The sequence below is a fragment of the Tupaia chinensis genome, unplaced genomic scaffold (genome assembly GCF_000334495.1).
Source record: "Tupaia chinensis unplaced genomic scaffold, TupChi_1.0 Scaffold000252_1, whole genome shotgun sequence".
Lineage (NCBI taxonomy): Eukaryota > Metazoa > Chordata > Mammalia > Scandentia > Tupaiidae > Tupaia > Tupaia belangeri.
In genome coordinates, this window is record NW_006159732.1 from 3690032 (window position 1) to 3706094 (window position 16063).

General features: G+C 41.1%; 1 protein-coding gene across 1 annotated transcript in view; it reads right to left on the reverse strand.

Annotated features, from left to right (window-relative positions):
- Positions 1-16063, reverse strand: part of TNFRSF21 (TNF receptor superfamily member 21) — an 80466-nt gene that overhangs the window by 40715 nt on the left and 23688 nt on the right. Inside the window, exons 2-3 of the mRNA XM_027772103.1 lie at positions 14748-15396; positions 12764-13258 (exon numbers count right to left, since the gene is read on the reverse strand). Of these exons, the coding sequence (XP_027627904.1) occupies positions 12764-13258; positions 14748-15396 (1144 nt within the window). The remainder of the gene's footprint in view (positions 1-12763; positions 13259-14747; positions 15397-16063) is intronic.

Genomic DNA, 16063 nt, shown 5'->3' on the forward strand with positions numbered 1-16063 from the left:
GGAGGCAGAGAAAGAAAAAGCCAAGCTAGAAGCTTTATTTATGTCACAGTCTCATTCAATCTTCACAAAAAATCCCATAAGATAGGAATTATGTCCTTGTTACAGATGAGAAAACTGAGGAAACGTTCGGTAGCTTAACATAGTTAGGAATGATATTCAAAACCCAGGTCATCCAAACTATCACTGCACTATACTGCCTCCCAGGACTAAATAAGATTTACCACCAGTCACTCCTTTAGGGTCTTTTTATTTTTCCTAAGAATTATTTTAACTTTATTTACTTATTTTAATTTGGCCAGAGAGGAACAGAGCGAGAGAGGGGGGGGAAAGTGAGAAGGCAAGTTGCTAGGTCTGGGATTAGAACCACAGTTAGCCATATAGAAGTCCAGTGCCCTTAACCACCACGCCACCTACTAGCTCCCCTTTAGGGTCTTGACTGCTTCTTAGAATACAAATCTTTTGAATGTGTCTCCCACCAACCCCCTTATAGGATCACAAAAAGAAAGACAATTAGCAACAAAAAAGAAGTATAATTCAACAACACTTTCGTGATGGTCTAAATTTCAGAGTCTGTCCACACCTCCCAAAGGATTGCAGGGACAAGAGTTAAGAAGTCATATAATAGACAAGTTGTCTGCATTTACCTGAGTGTAAGTCCAGGCTCACATGTACCTCGTGGTGTGACCTTAGTCAAGTTACCTGATCTTTCTGTTCCTAGTGTATAAAATGCGTATGTTTCTGAGCACAAAAAGGTTGTTCTGAGAATTAAATGATAAAATACATACAAAGCCCCTAAAATAGTGACTGCCCATAACGATACATGAAGAATTAATTCTATCCCTCTCTACAATGCATCCAGAATAAGGCTCCCAGAGAAATGTTCTTATGGATTTATCCTGGTCAAGGACACGTTCAAGTAAAGTTGTCGAAGTCAGACACTGTCAAGAACAGTCAGAAAGCTCCCTGAGTCTCTGAGGAACAGGTTAAGATGTATAACGGAGGAGAAAAGAAGGGGAATGCCTTTGCCTCCTCCTCCTCAAAGTAAGGGTGACAAAATTTTGTGCAGATCCTAAGAGTTTGAAGAATTTATTTTCACCTGGAGGCGGTTATCTCACAGCCACCAGCTCTTGCACCTTGCAGCAGTCTCACATCACCAGTTAAGATGCTCAGCAGAGGGGAACCAGCAGTTAGTGTAATGGCTACGTCACTGGACTCCCACATAGTCGACCACGGTTCGCGTTTCGGACCCGGTGACTTAAAACTCACGCCGGGTGCGTGTGCGTGCGTGCCCAAGATCCCAAGAGGAGAATGGAAGAGAAGGGATTGTGGCGTGACCATCCCCCCTGGGGGGTGATTTCTCGCTTTCTGTCGCTATGTCTCTCTCTGGCTGGCAAGCACATGCGCCCTATAGCAAAAAAAAAAACCGCCCCCAAAAAAAACCTCTCCAAAGATGCTCAGCAGAGGTTACCACATATCCCCTCCCCCTTCACTTAATTACTATCACTGCTTTCATCAGGCGATCCAGGACAGAGGATGGCCCTCCTCCAAGAAGCACCTGTCGTCCTCCTCTTCCTCTTCTACCTTATGTTGCTGATAAAGACCGAAGGGCTAAGTTCTTCTGTTCACTTAAATGCAGCCTCCAGTATCCTCACAGGCAAATGACCTTTTCGTTGCCTCATTTAAGAAACTTGAGCAGTAGTTTTCAAAACCACAACACCCTCTGTACTAAGCAGAACCCTACAATCCTTTGACCAGAAAGGCAACATGTAAAATATAAAGAGCTCTGTCCCAGGAGGCAAGAGACCAAGGCCTTGGCTCCACTCTAAGCCTACCGGCCATGCAACCTTGGGCAAATCACACTTCTTCGCTGCACCTCAGCGCCTGTGAAATGAGAAGACTGGACAAAACGAATCTCTTCCAAGCCTGACTCTCGTGTGCGCTCTCTCTCACACACACCACGCACACTTCCCCATGATCCTCTCCAACTTGCCAGTCTCCCAAAAATAAAACAAAAGCTCTTTATGTTATGAAAGCCTAGTCAATCCTAGTCCTGAAACAATGCCTTGAACTTGGTGTTCAGATACATAGATTAAATGAAAACATCACATTAAGTAGTTGAATAATGAGTCTTTTTTTTTTTAATGTCCTAGGTTTTCTTTGCCTTGGGACTTCCTAATAAGTTTATGATCACAAAAATATCCCAAACTTCCACCATTATTTCAGCGTAAGGTAGGATGATATACACACACACAAGATTTATTTCATGTGTTATATTCCTCGGCTTTAGCCAGAAGACAACTAACTAATCCGAAACAGGCACACCAAACATTTGGATTCTCTTTAGGAAAATAATTCAACATATGAATTTCAATAACTCTCAAACAAAAGATAATACAACAAAAAGCAAGAAAGAAATACGTAAGTAAGACAAAGAATAATTCCTCTCTAATACCTCTCATAATATCTCTGTCTGAAGAAATCTGTGGTTGTCATGGCTAAAGATATCCTCTGTATGGGACCAGCAGTGGCGTAATGGCTATGTTGCTGGATTCTCATGTTGTCGACCATGGTTCGAGTTCCAGACTCGGTGCTTAAACTCACGCTGGGTGTGGTGTGTGCGTGCCCAAGATTCTGAGAGGAAAATGGAGAAGGGATTGTGCCGTGGCCATCCCCCCTGGGGGGGGGGGCATGATTTCTCGCTTTCTGTATCTCTCCATCTTTCTGGTGAGCGCATGCACCCTATAGCAAAAACCTCTCAAAAAAAAAAAAAAAAGATATATTCTATGGACAACAGGTTTGCCAGGGTGCCTGGAGAGTCCTCACAGCAGGCACTTCACCTGTAACCTGCAGGCAAAACCAGACTTGGATGTTGTCTTTCTGGAAGTAAAATAAACTATTTCTATAACCCTAGCCTTTCACTCTTATATGTAGAATGACAAATTTCCCTATCCACAAAGATCATTTTTAGATTAACTTATAAAAATTTAAGTACAGAGTCCCAACAAATTACAAAGATGTACAGATCTGTGGTAAACAGGAATTTTTTTTTTAACTCCTTTTATTTATACTATGGAGAATGATGTTCACCCTTACACGCCATGGTAGAAATATATTAACATTAAAGAGGGTTTCAATATAAATGCACTTACTTACTTATTTTTAGTTGCTGGGGTACATGCACTGACCAGAGAGAGACAGAAAAACACAGAGAGAGGGAGAGGAAGAATTTATTCCCCCCCAAGGGGGGGTGCTCATGACAGTGCCTTCTCCATTGCTCCATCCTGTCAGAATCTGGAACATGCATGCACATATGCCTAGTATGTTTTTCAAGCAGCTAGTGCCTGAATTGGAATCGCGCAGTTGGCCATGGGGTGTCTGGCTCCCTTAACCACTAGGCTATCGGGTAAGCCCAAACATATTTATTAATACTTCGTGAGACTGAGAGGGATGTGCTACCAGAACCCGTGACTCCCAGAAGCTGGTTGCTCTTTGCAGGTGGATATGAACTGCTGACGGGCCCTCAGCTGGTATGAGCAACTTTTCCAAGGCAGGCAAAGCATTTACTAGGTATGCTTATTCGTGACCAACTTCCCAAGAGTTCCATTTGTGGCCGGGGCTTCCTGACGCATATGAGGACACCACGTTCTCCCTCAGCATAAAAATTCAGATGGATGAGAACCTGGGACAGGGCTTTTTAATTCCTATGCAACCAAGGTACATGTTGGAACATTATAATTTGGGGCGTGATAGCGGAAGGAATTAAAAGATTCGAAACATCAGTCTGGAATAACGACTCCATTTCTACCACAGTACAAAAATATCTCACATTCTCTCAGTCTTCGTCAAGCCCATGTCCTGATTTAAGGAGAATTTTTTTAAGAGATATTTTTTTGCTAATAGTACACATACATTACCAGAGAAACAGAGAGACAGTCACACTGCAATTCCTTCTCTTCTATTCTCCTCTCAGGGTTTTGGGCAAACATGTACACACACCTGGCATGAGTTTTAAGCTGCTGGGTCCAGGACTCAAACTGCAGTGCACTATGTGGGAGTCCAGCAATGTAGCCATTTCACCAACTGCTGGTCCCCTGCACTCACTGAATTATAAACTCAAGAGAAAGCGCTTTCATGTTGCAAAGAGTACACAATCCTCCTTTGGCATCAGGTTAGGGCTAAAGCTGGCCTCCTCCCTCCTACTACCAGTGCATTGCTCTCTACCCTAGAGCATACTGCAGAGCCATGGGGCAGTTTCCTCTGATAGACAACAGTGGACAGTAGGTATACTCAGGTAAAGCACAACTAAATTGTCATACTGATCAAAATCTGGCAGCCTTCATGTGGTGGGCGCAAGTATCCTTATTTTATGAAGAAAGCTAAGATCCAAGCAAAGAATTGCCTTGCCCAGGATCATATAGCCTTTTAGGAGCAGAACAGATCTGGACTTTAACTGTCCCAGTTCAGTGGGATTTCTGCTGCCCACAGCTGCTCCTCAGTACCACAATCCAACCTGTGAGAAATGACCTCATGCCTCCACTCAACCATCTCACACTATTTAAAGAACTGTATTTCTGATATTATTTTCCTATAAGCACACCATTGCATCCCTTCCTTTCTCTCAACTCTTCTCAAGTAGCACTATAGGGATACTCAGCTAGAATATTTGATGTGATTCAAGAAAAAGCAGAGCTGGAGTCTAAAGCTATACGCAGCTGCCTCCTACTCTCTACTCAAAATATATCCATTCCCTGAGCAAATAGATGAAAAGTATAATGAGAGATTGGAATTCAAGCCACGCCGTCCTCCTCTATGGCTCTGATTTGGCAATGATACAAGTTGTCACAGGCACATAGCAGGTACATCTGTGAGATGGACCCACAGATATGACTGGATTCTTCTGGGAAAAGCTAAATCTATTAGGAAGAGACATAGAAGCAGTGTAAACAACGTTTCAGGGAAAACACAAGGATGACCACCACCTCTTCCTAGGTCCCGTGCATATCTAAGATTCAGCTTTGTTGTAATCCCTCAGCAGACTGGGAAACAGTTTGCTAAGAGTAAAGTTAAGCACTAACTGTTGAAATTCAAGAAAGGCTCCAAGAAGGACAGATTGCACATCCAAGCTGCAAACCACCCGGAGGTGAAAGAGAAGGAGCTACTGAGAAATGACAAATCTATGGTATAGAACAGATGCCAGAACAGTGTGGTCTATGATACAACCCATCTGTTCTTACAAATAAAGTTTTATTTGAACACATCACACCTATCATTTACATGTTGTCCATGGCTGATTTCAGTTTACAAAATCAGCATGAAGTACTTATAACAGAGATCGTATAACCTTTGAAGCTTGAAGTATCTCCTAGGTTGTTGACCTCTGGTATAGACAGTGTAAAGAAAACATCACTGTGCAGAGGAGTGATTCATACCCAAGAAAAAAGCCAGTAAGGAGTCTTATTTGATTATCTAGGAGGCTCTCTGGCCACCTAAAAGGGCACTGCCTACACAGTAAACTAATTAAGCTCATATCGTCTATAGAGAGAAAACCATGTTTCTCATAAACACTTTAAAGATGGCAGTGCTGACACTACCTAAGTACAGTTTCATGTATTTTAAAGGAGAATGTTTCCACTTTGTTCACAGTCATTATTTCTGTGACTGAATCACTTCTGGATGATCAACCATTTGGCCAACAAAGCTGTAAGTACTGTGTACACATTCACGTATTTAATCCTCACAACAGCCTGTAGACTGTATTATTATCCTCTTATTGTACACGAGAAAACTGAAGCACAGAGTGCTGAAATAACTTGCCCTAAAACACACAGTTAGTAAAGGAAGTGGAACCAGATTACAGTCTTTGCTCTTTAACCGAATATTATCATCTCTATAATATTCTATAATATATTTTCTAATTTTCTAAACTTATAAACAGAGGTCCAGAGAAGTAAAAGATCTTAACTGAAAGCTCATGACTAGGGAAGGGGAAATCTAGAATTTTAAAACTCAGGTTTTCTGATGTAATTTTTGGTCTATAAAATGCTACTTCGTTTCTTCCCCAAAATCTTCTCTCTATTGACTTTTTTTTTTTGACTTCTGACTCATACCTCCAACCACAAACCTCTCTTGCTTTTCTGCTTAAGGCCACACACCAGGCTAATCCATTTCTATGCTAAACACAAGTACTAGGCATTTACAAAATGCCTTGGCCTTTGAATGAGTGGGTTCCCTTTTTTCTCTTCTCTGTATTCTCCAATGTCCACTGGACAGTATTCTACTTTGAAATGAGCAAAGCAGATGAGAAATACCAGCAATCTTTTTCTAGTCAGTTTTTGCATATTTTACGGCGTTCATGAACCCTCCCCTTACCTCTGAAAAATAATTCTTCTGGGCACATATAGCAATTTAGTTTAAAGAACCCACCTTAAAATCTCTGTGTTTAGTGTGTGTCACGCTGGGTAAAGTCTCTTTACAATCTAAATGATGTACAGTGACTAAATGTATAAATAATAATTAAAATTAAATTTAAAAAGAAGAAAAAAATCTCTGTGTTTAAATTACTAACACATCACTGTAAAGTCAACCACAATAAAAATAAATCAATAGGTTAAAGGCTTTAAAGTAAGTGATCCACTGAAAAAGGTACATGGATTAATTAGTCTGTAGGTGCTCTAGACCACTGCTGTTCCATAGAACGTAGGACAACGGAATTGTTCCATGTCTGCCCAGTCTAATATGGTAAAAGCTATTTGCCACTGTGGTTATTGAGCACTTAACATTTAACTGAGGAACTAAAATTCTAATTTTAGTTTTAAATTAAATGCTAATGGCTACCCTATGGGCCAGCTCAGCTCTAGACCACCTCTTCTTGAGCCCTGTGCTGTAGACCAGGCAGAGGGACACACAGTTCGAGCCACTGTCTGCTCCCTAAGAACGTCTAAGTCATGTGGAGAGACAAATCGCATAGCCGCACTCAGTAACAGATGATAAGAGCTAAAGTAACTGAGAAACAGTATCTTGGAATCTAGTTCCACGGAAAGAGCTCTTTGCCCTTTGGCTGCTGTGGGTATAAAACAGTCTGCTTTAAAATGACAGCCCCAGTTCCTTTCCCAATCCTTGTTGCAGTCAACTTAAAAAGAGATGTTGCCTTTGTATGTCCTGTGCCTTAAGTAACAGAGAGGGAGCCCTATCTCTGGCAAATCTTACTTTCTCCCTAAGCGACAATACTAAGGAGTCTGCGACTCAGCTATGTCCAGTCGAAGCTAACTAAATCCAGTTCTTCTGTCTCTCAGGTTTTTTTTCCATGTTTCTTCAAAGCATGAAGTTTTACAGAAACTGTCCATTTTTTGCTATCTTTATCACCTTGCAGAGCTTCCTTCACAAATATTTCCACCTACTTTTCAAGCTTCTCAAAATTTCTGTGGCAACAGTTTGCTAGAAACTCATCTTTATACTGCCTCCACCTTTCCACTTTGCAAGCAGTTAAAGAAAGGAAGAATGAAAAATGGAAAAAGAAAGGAAGGATGAAGAAGGGAGGTGTGAAAAGGGGAAGTAGAGAAGAAAGAGAGAAGGAAAGAATGGAAGGAAAAGTAAAAGAGTAAGGGCACAAATCAGAAAGAGCAATGAGAGGGCCAGCCCTGTGGCCAAGTGGTTAAGGGAGCCAGATCCCACATGGCATCTTGCAGTTCAAATCCCAGCCCCAATGATTTGAAAACCATGCCAGATGCATCCTAACAGGATGGAGAAATGGAGAAGGGATTGTGGCTCTGCCCCACTGGGGAAGCTTTCTGTCTCTCTCGTCCTCTTTCTCTATGTCTCTGTCTCTCTCTCTCTGGCAGGCACATGTGCCCTCTGGCAAGAAAGAAGTGAGGAAGAGAAAGAAAGAAAGAAAGAAAGAAAGAAAGAAAGAAAGAAAGAAAGAAAGAAAGATGGAAGGAAAGAAGCATGGAAGGAAAGAGAGAGTGCAATGAAAGAAGACCAATTCGTTCCTATTTCCAGGCCCTTTGCTCTCAACTGGGATTGGACTAAGTTTTGTATCTTCCATGGTTATAAGGAAGTGAACGAGGTGGCTGAGATCATTTGAGGCTTTATCAGGGCACTGTATGACATGGCACAGAACAAAGTTCTACTGCCTCCACCTTTCCACTTTTCAATGACAAAACAGAACAAAGGAAAAACATTATTTCCATGTAAGTTCCCAGTTAATGTGAATCCACATTAATCTTACTTTTAAATTAAATTAAAATTTTTGGATATCCCTTCCTACTTACTCCACTCATTATGTTAAGGCTATACTAAAAAAATAAATAAATAAATGTCCAGAAATGACAAAAACATGACTAACTGAATATTAACAGTAGATTAGCATCTTGATGACACTTTGGTATCAATAATAAACTCTTAAATAAATAGATTTTTTTCTATAAAAATTCCGAAGGGACTTTCAATTCATGTTGCTGAAATAAATATTCTGTAAGAGCACAGTCCAGTCCCAACCTCACAAATATAAAACTACTCTGACTTCAGAAAGGAAGGAAGCATGCAAAACACAAAAGCATTCTTCCATCCTCCTAGCTAAGTAAGGCCTCATAACTCCAGCACTCCATGAAAGTAGAATTGACGTTTTGGGGAGGTGAACTTTAAACATCATAAATCCCTAGTAGACAGAGATGATTAGAACTGAGTAAGAACAATTCTTGTTAGCAAAAAAGATGGAAACCAATGACCTGGCTTCGGACGACTGAGGGTCTATGTGATTCAAGAGCACAGCATGTTCTGTTACGGTGGGCACGGGTAAGTGAGGACTTAAAAGACCTCTGATAGGAACAATTTCATTCTCACTTCATCCTCATGAACAAGTCAGTGTAAAAAAGATAAGGACCAGGAAAAGTTGTTATTATACAGGATTATCAGATCAAGAAGGCATTGTTTCTAGAGGCCTCTCTGAGCATCTGGAATAACTTTTTATTAAACAGAACCTCTTTGTAATAGGATTTTACCTGGTTGTACCTCTCAGATTAGCAATTTGAAGAGAAAAAAAAAATCCTCCTTAGAAAAACACCTTCAATATAAATAGCTTAATGCAAAATCCTGGAGAAAATAGCTAAACCATTAGAAGAGGGAGTTACACCCAAATTGAGACTACTGTGCTATAGTTGGAAAAGCATGTTATTGAAATGCTGTTTTCACAGAAAGGTATGATCAGTCTTGCTTTGATTTGGCATTTTCATTCCTTTCACAAGATAGGATATTGTTTTATGGACACGGGCACAGGAGTTTACAAGGTTACCCTGGCCATAAAAATGTCTAAGGTCATTGTATTAAATTGCTTTCTGCAGGGGACCAGTTTTTACTTCCACAGCCTGCTGTGTCCTCAAGAATTTTGAAAACTATGCTGGAGAAAAAACAAAAAAAAAAAAAGAGTTTAAAAATGTAGCTGAACATAACCTAGTCTATAAATGCAACCACTAAAGAAAAGGAGTTACTTCTTTAATAAAGTGAATGGCATAATAGCTAAGGCACTGGACCTCCCACATGGTGGACTGTGGTGCAAGTCGTGGATCTGGCAGCTTGCTTTCTCACTTTCCCTCTCTCAGTCTTTCTCTCTGATGAACATGCATACCCTGTGGCAAATTAAGAAAAAATAATAATAATGATCAATAAAATGTAATAAATAATTCTTTTAAAAAATAATAAAAATATACTAAAGTGAATGAGATGATCGTTTCAAATGTTTACATAATCTAGAGGATGTTCACACTGTTTTCTCCTAATTGCATACATGTGGAACAGAACAAGTCCTCACTTACAAGGGCACTTAATGCAATATTCAAGCCTAGACTTCCTTCTGTACAAGGCGAAAAAAGTGTCCTATCTACATACAACACTGGAATATGGATGTCAAAGTATTGTAAATTGTAGTTGTGTTTGTCAGGAGGATATCTTTATTGTTAGGAAATATACAGTAAAGTACCAAGGAGTAAAGTCATGACATATGTTTCTGTTTTTCTGTGCAAAATTGTGTCATGACTTTCCCAACAACCCAGTAATATCTATACACTTGTATGTATTTAAATAAAGAACAAATGATAAAGCAAAAGAACAAAATGTTAATTGTAGCTTCATCTGGGCACAGGTATACAGGAGTTCTTTGTACTAGACTTTCAGTTTTTCAGTAAGTTTGGTATTATGTGCAAATAGAAGGTTTTGTTTTGTTTGGGTTTTTTCTCAATTAAAAAGGAGGGGAGAATTGAGCCTTCTCTAACCAGGTTTCACATAAAGAGGTGTATTATTCAAGTCTACACAGGCTCTACATCAAGGAGGATGTCTATCTCAGTCTGCCTATTTTTTGACCATTCACACAAGTTGGTAAAAGGAAGCAACAGAGTTGTTTGGTTTATTTTTAACCTTCTACAATTTTTTGTTATAAAAGTAGCATGTGCTTATTACAGAAAATTTGAGGTACAGAAAACTAATAAAGAGGAAAAAGAGACATAAATCCCACCACACTTGAAAAATACACTGTTAATTTGGTATTTTCCCCTTCAGTCTTCATTCTAAAATTTTAAAAGGGCTAAGTATACAAAGTATGTAGGGTGGGTTTTTTTTTTTTTCCTTTAACATAGTATAATCATTTTTCCATGTTACGGGGAAAAAAAAAAAACTTCATAAAATCTTCAGTTTCAACATAATGTCCATTATTTCAGTGGCCATTAATTTAATTAATTACTTCCCTAAATCTAGCTCTTTGGTCATTTCCAACTTTGTCAAGTTTATTTTTTTTTCTTTTGTTAGAAAGAGAGAGACTAGCATCCTCAACAAGGTCTCCCCAAACCCACCAGCCCTCCAGCCAGCCAAGATCATGGGTGCACACCCCTGACATGTACAGGTTGACCCAAGAGCTAAGCCCTAATTTTCCATATGGTATCCAGCAGTGTGTAACTGCACTGCCACTATGCTGGGCCTTCAAATTTGTCTTACATAGTGCTGAATTAAAAGTTTAAGATCTTTTACTTAAAAAATTTTTTTTTCTGGGGCCAGCAAGTGGTGTAATGGTTAAGGTACTGCCTCCCATATGGCCAATTGAGGTTCAAGTTCTGAACCTGGTGGCTTGAAAACCATGCTGGGAGTATGTGTATGCCCAAAATCCTGGGAGAAGAACACAGGAGAAAGGATTGCACTGTGGCCTTCCCTGTGGGAAGTGGGGGCAGTGACTTCTCATTTTTTTTCTCTGTCTCTTTCCAGTGCAAGCACTCACCGTATAGCAAAAACCTAAAAAACTAAAAGAATTTTTTTTATATTTCTGGCTTCCAATTTTATGACAGACTCACAAAAGAATTGCCGTGTCAAATGGTGTAAGCATTTTTAAAACTCAATACAAAAGGCCAAGCCACTTTTAAGAAAAGTAGGCATACGTCTTTATGTTTAAGAGGAAAGGGACTGGCGGTTGGTGTGGTGGTTAAGGGCACTGGACTCCCACAAGGCCAATCACATTCAAGTCTTGGACATAGTAGCTTACTCTCTCTCTTTCTTCTCTCTCTCTCTCTCTGTCTGTCTCTGGTCAAAATTAAAAAATAGTGATAAATAATTCTTTAAAAAAAAAAAAAAAGAAGAGAAAAGAAGACACCTAAATGGGATTATCAAAACTAAACTGAAATTGGGACCAGCAGTTAGCATAATGGCTATGTCGCTGGACTCCCACGTAGTCGACCGCGGTTCAAGTCCCGGACCCGGTGGCTTAAACTCACGCCGGGCGCGTGTGCGTGCGTGCCCAAGATCCCGAGAGGAGAATGGAGGAGAAGGGATTGCGGCGTGGCCATCCCCCCTGGGGGGTGATTTCCTGCTTTCTATCTGTCTCTCTCTGTCTGTCTGGCGAGCGCACACGCCCTATAGCAAAAACCTCTCAAAAAAAAAAAAAAAAAAAAACTAAACTGAAATTTAATTTAGGATTTAAGGAAGGGTAAGTTACTGTCACAGGCTGAAAACTCTAGTTTTCAGATCAAATCTAACTTCAGGACAAGTTCTGTAAGCTAGTTTTTGCCCTCAAAAGAACAAAACCAAAACATTCTAGCATATATCAGCATAGGCTGACTACCAGGTAAGAGACGCAGTTCGAGGCTCATGTGCGGGCCAGCATGTTATGCTCTGTGTGCCTATAATCCAAGAGCCCTTCCTATCCTAATGGAAATGGGATGCAAAAAATTTAAGTGGTAAAATTGTCCATGTGAGGAAAGTTATAGGAATCTAAAAGCAAAGTTCAGATTCAAAAAAGCAAACTTAACAACCAGTTGGGTTTGCCCCCTGTTTTCTTAGCAGCTCAGTAGTGTAGAGAAGCAAGACACCAAGCGTCTGTCAGGAGACGTGGAATCTAGGCCCATCTGTCCTGAACAAACAACTAGCCTCTTGTTTTGGTCAATGTGGCCAAACCTCTCTGAACTCAATTTCCTTGTTTGCTAAATGACAAGGTAGAACAAAGTCCCTAAGGGTCACTCACAGGTCTCTGATTCTGCAGTGTCCTCTTGTTTTAAATATGCCAGAGGAAGAAAGGGTAAGTGAGGTTATGCTCCCTGAATGCAGGTGAGGTTATACTCCCTTTCTTCAATGAGATCATCAGTCTCATTTTCCATGTCACAACTAGATCAAGTAGCACATGAGGTACAAAACGGATTCCACAAACGAGGCAATTCCCATCCCTTCAGAAAACAAGACCTAGAGAAAGTGAGGCAGGAGATCTATAAGCAAAGAGAAAAAGGAGAAAACTCACCATGGCCATTGCAGTAGTAAATCCACTTCTCCCGGTTCTGGGTCGGAGTCATAGATTTCTTCAGCCCTGCCTTTTCCACAATGGCGCTGGGATCCTGCCGGGGCCCCTTTTTCAGAGTCCTTGAGCTTTTCCGGATACTGCACACTACTATCACCACAAGCACCAGCAGCAGGAAGAGCACAATCATCCAGGGCAAATGCTCATTGATGTCAAAATGCTTGTGCAGGTTCTGTCTGGGATGGCCCCTCTTGGGGCCCTTGATGGGCGTGCTGGACTTCTCACCACCTGTAGCCTCCATGGATGGCAGCAGCTTCAGAATGTGTCTGTGGTGGGGGCCTTGCTGGTGGTTGACTACCTGGAGGTTTGGGAGGGTCTTGTTCAAATCTTCCTCCCCCTTGGCTGAGCTTGTGTTGGCAGGGGCTGTCCCTTCTTGGCTGTCACTTGGTACCTTTGGTCTAACAGAGGCAGAAGAGTTGGATTCTGTTGAGTTCATGCCTAGAAAAAAGAGTAAGGAGGGGGGAAGAGCTTTTCCATATTTGGGGATCTCTATATTCCTTCCTTCCCCTAGTCATTTCCATACTAGGCCAGATAGTCAAAGAGATGATCTTCGATGCCGAAGAATAAATTACATTGTGCATCTCATAAAGGCCCTAATGGCACCCTTATGTGGAAGGTAAACACTAAACAGCTAAACCCATCTGCTTGTATCAAAACCAAGAGCATCCTCAGGATCCTATATCTGAGTTTCACATACTAGGCAGACATATGGATGTTCAAAGCACTAGTCAACTCTCGTATTGCTTAACTCAGAGAACTAGTTCAAATACATTTCTTTTGTGTATATGCTTCCTCTCTCACCTGTTGACCATTTCATGATGCAACGGTAAAACTTAGACTATGGCGAAGATAAAGAAAAGGGCTCAAATGTAAACCCAAGTTCGGTGAAACATTTGGTGGGATGAATCAGAGAATAAAATAAGGCGGGGCTTTCTTAGCATCGGACCTGCAGCTTGGCGGACTTCTTCAGAGAAGCTTCTGCCGTCTTCACTAGACAGTGTGAAAGATGGGAAGTTCAAGAGACAGAACCTGGTCTGTATCAACCCCTCAAAAAAAATTGGAGTGGCCATTTTTGGCTCTTTGAGCCCCCCCCCTTTTTTTTTTCATTTTAAAATGGTGATTGTAAAAATGCTCTCCTTACAAGTTTATCATGATGGTCAAATGTAATCACACATGAGACTGTGCCAGGAAGCACAACTCAAGTTGGTTATCATTGCATAAAAATGAAGACCAAACAGAAAAGATCTGAAAAGAAAGGTTAACGTTTATATTCTTGCTGAGGTGCAAATGGAATTTTGAGGAAAACTGGGAAACTTGATGAAGGGCATAAAATCAAAGCTACTGGGAAAGCTTACACTATTATTTTCTGCTTGTTCCTCTCAACTTGATATAAATTTGCTTGTTTCCTGAAGCTCTAACATTCCTTCCCATTCTTTGCACCACCTTGGATTCAGTATTGATCCTTTTCCTTCCACACATAGTGGCATTTGCTCCCTTCGACCTCTCTCTCTCCTGCTGGCTGAGGCCACTCAAGATTGACTCCATGTTGGGGAACTTTCAATATGGAAGGAATCTTAAACATCAGAATCACTCATTTATCTGGCTAGCTTGAAACTGAGGCCTGAAGAGGTTAAGTAACTTACGTAAGGCCACAGGCTGTCCTTGTTTCTCTCCGTTCTTACTTTCTAGCTTGATGTAACCTAGTTTTCAGACATTTGATCTCTCGTAATAGAAAACTTCTGAGCCTAAGTGTTTCTAGTAAATCCAAAGAAGCCAGATTTAATTAGCCACAAAATGAAGGCCCCTTTTCCTAGGGGTGACTTTAAAATACACAAAATGGAGAAAACATTCAAGTACAAGACCATTCTTGGCACGTCCACTGGACTCAAAGCTTTCCTCAAATACAAAATTCATGAGATTAAGTTACCTTTGGGAACGTAAGTGGAGGAAGGGACTTCAGGGGATTCCATATGCTCAGGGTGTGAAAAGTAGGCTGTGCCAGGGGAAGGTGGGGTCGTGCTGGAGGACAAGAGCGTGCCACAGACGTTGTCTGCCTCCTTGGTCCCCGGCTTGATCACCACCAGGTTCTGACTCAGACAGTCTGTGTATGCTTTGCATTTCATCACACTAGAAGGCACATCAGAGAAGGTACCCCGAGCACACTGCTTACACCGCACGTCCTCGGTCTCTGTCCCTTTCTTCCGTACACCCCATCCCACAGGACACACCGTATGGGGGGCGCAGGTAGCGTTAAACTGGAACATGCCGGGTGGGCAAGTGCATTCTCGGTCAGTCAAGGCAGCACAAGGTAATTTCTCAACCATTGGCCATGGGCATGGCTGACTACAGTCATGGCATTTCTCTATGCCATTCTCATGCCTGGTAAAGGTCCCCGCAGGGCAACTGCTGCAGACACGCAGGCTTGTGTTGGTACAATGCTCAGAAACATAGGTTCCTGCTGGACACTTGTCACAGGTTAGCACCTGGCCGGTGACACGGTCAACGTGGCGGTATGTGCCAACGAGATTTGAGGCCTTCTGTTCTGGTTGAGCCGTGGTGATGCTAAGGAATCCAAGCTGCCAAAATAAGAGGGTAGGGGAGGGACAAAAGTCAAGAAAGTGTTACCTAAGAACAGAGGAGAAGAAAGGACCAATGATCCCAACACCACCGTCATCATTCTTATGAGCAATCTGGCCAGCACTGCATTCCCTAGACACTACTGCCACAACATAGTAGAAGGCTAGGAAAAAAGACTCGGGCTCCACCCTCGTGCCTAACCTGCTGACTACAAAACTTTGGTTAGGTTGTCTGACCTTTATCTCAGCTTCCTTTTTTATCATTTGTAAAACAAAGTTGACAAAACCTCTCAGACTGATTATGAAAATCGATTTCAGAATACGTATGTGAAAGCACTCTGTAGCTAGTATAAAAATGCTAAAAATAGAAGTCAAAATCCTAATGCCAGAAAAAGTTTGCTAAATGGTTGTCTTCCTTTTCCCAACCCAATGTTAAGTTGTCATTTCTTTATATGAGGACAAAGCAACCAAGAACCAGAAAGGAATATATTCAAGCTGCCACTTCGGTAACACTAGATTGCCTGTTTGGGGTGGCATGATATTTTCTTAAATTTTATCTATGTGAAGCTAAGTTGTTTTGTGTGTGTGTTTCATTGTGTTTCTTTTTGTTGGTTTTCGTGTGTTTTTGTTTTGTTTTGTTTTCTGTTTGTTTTTGTTTTTGCAAAAC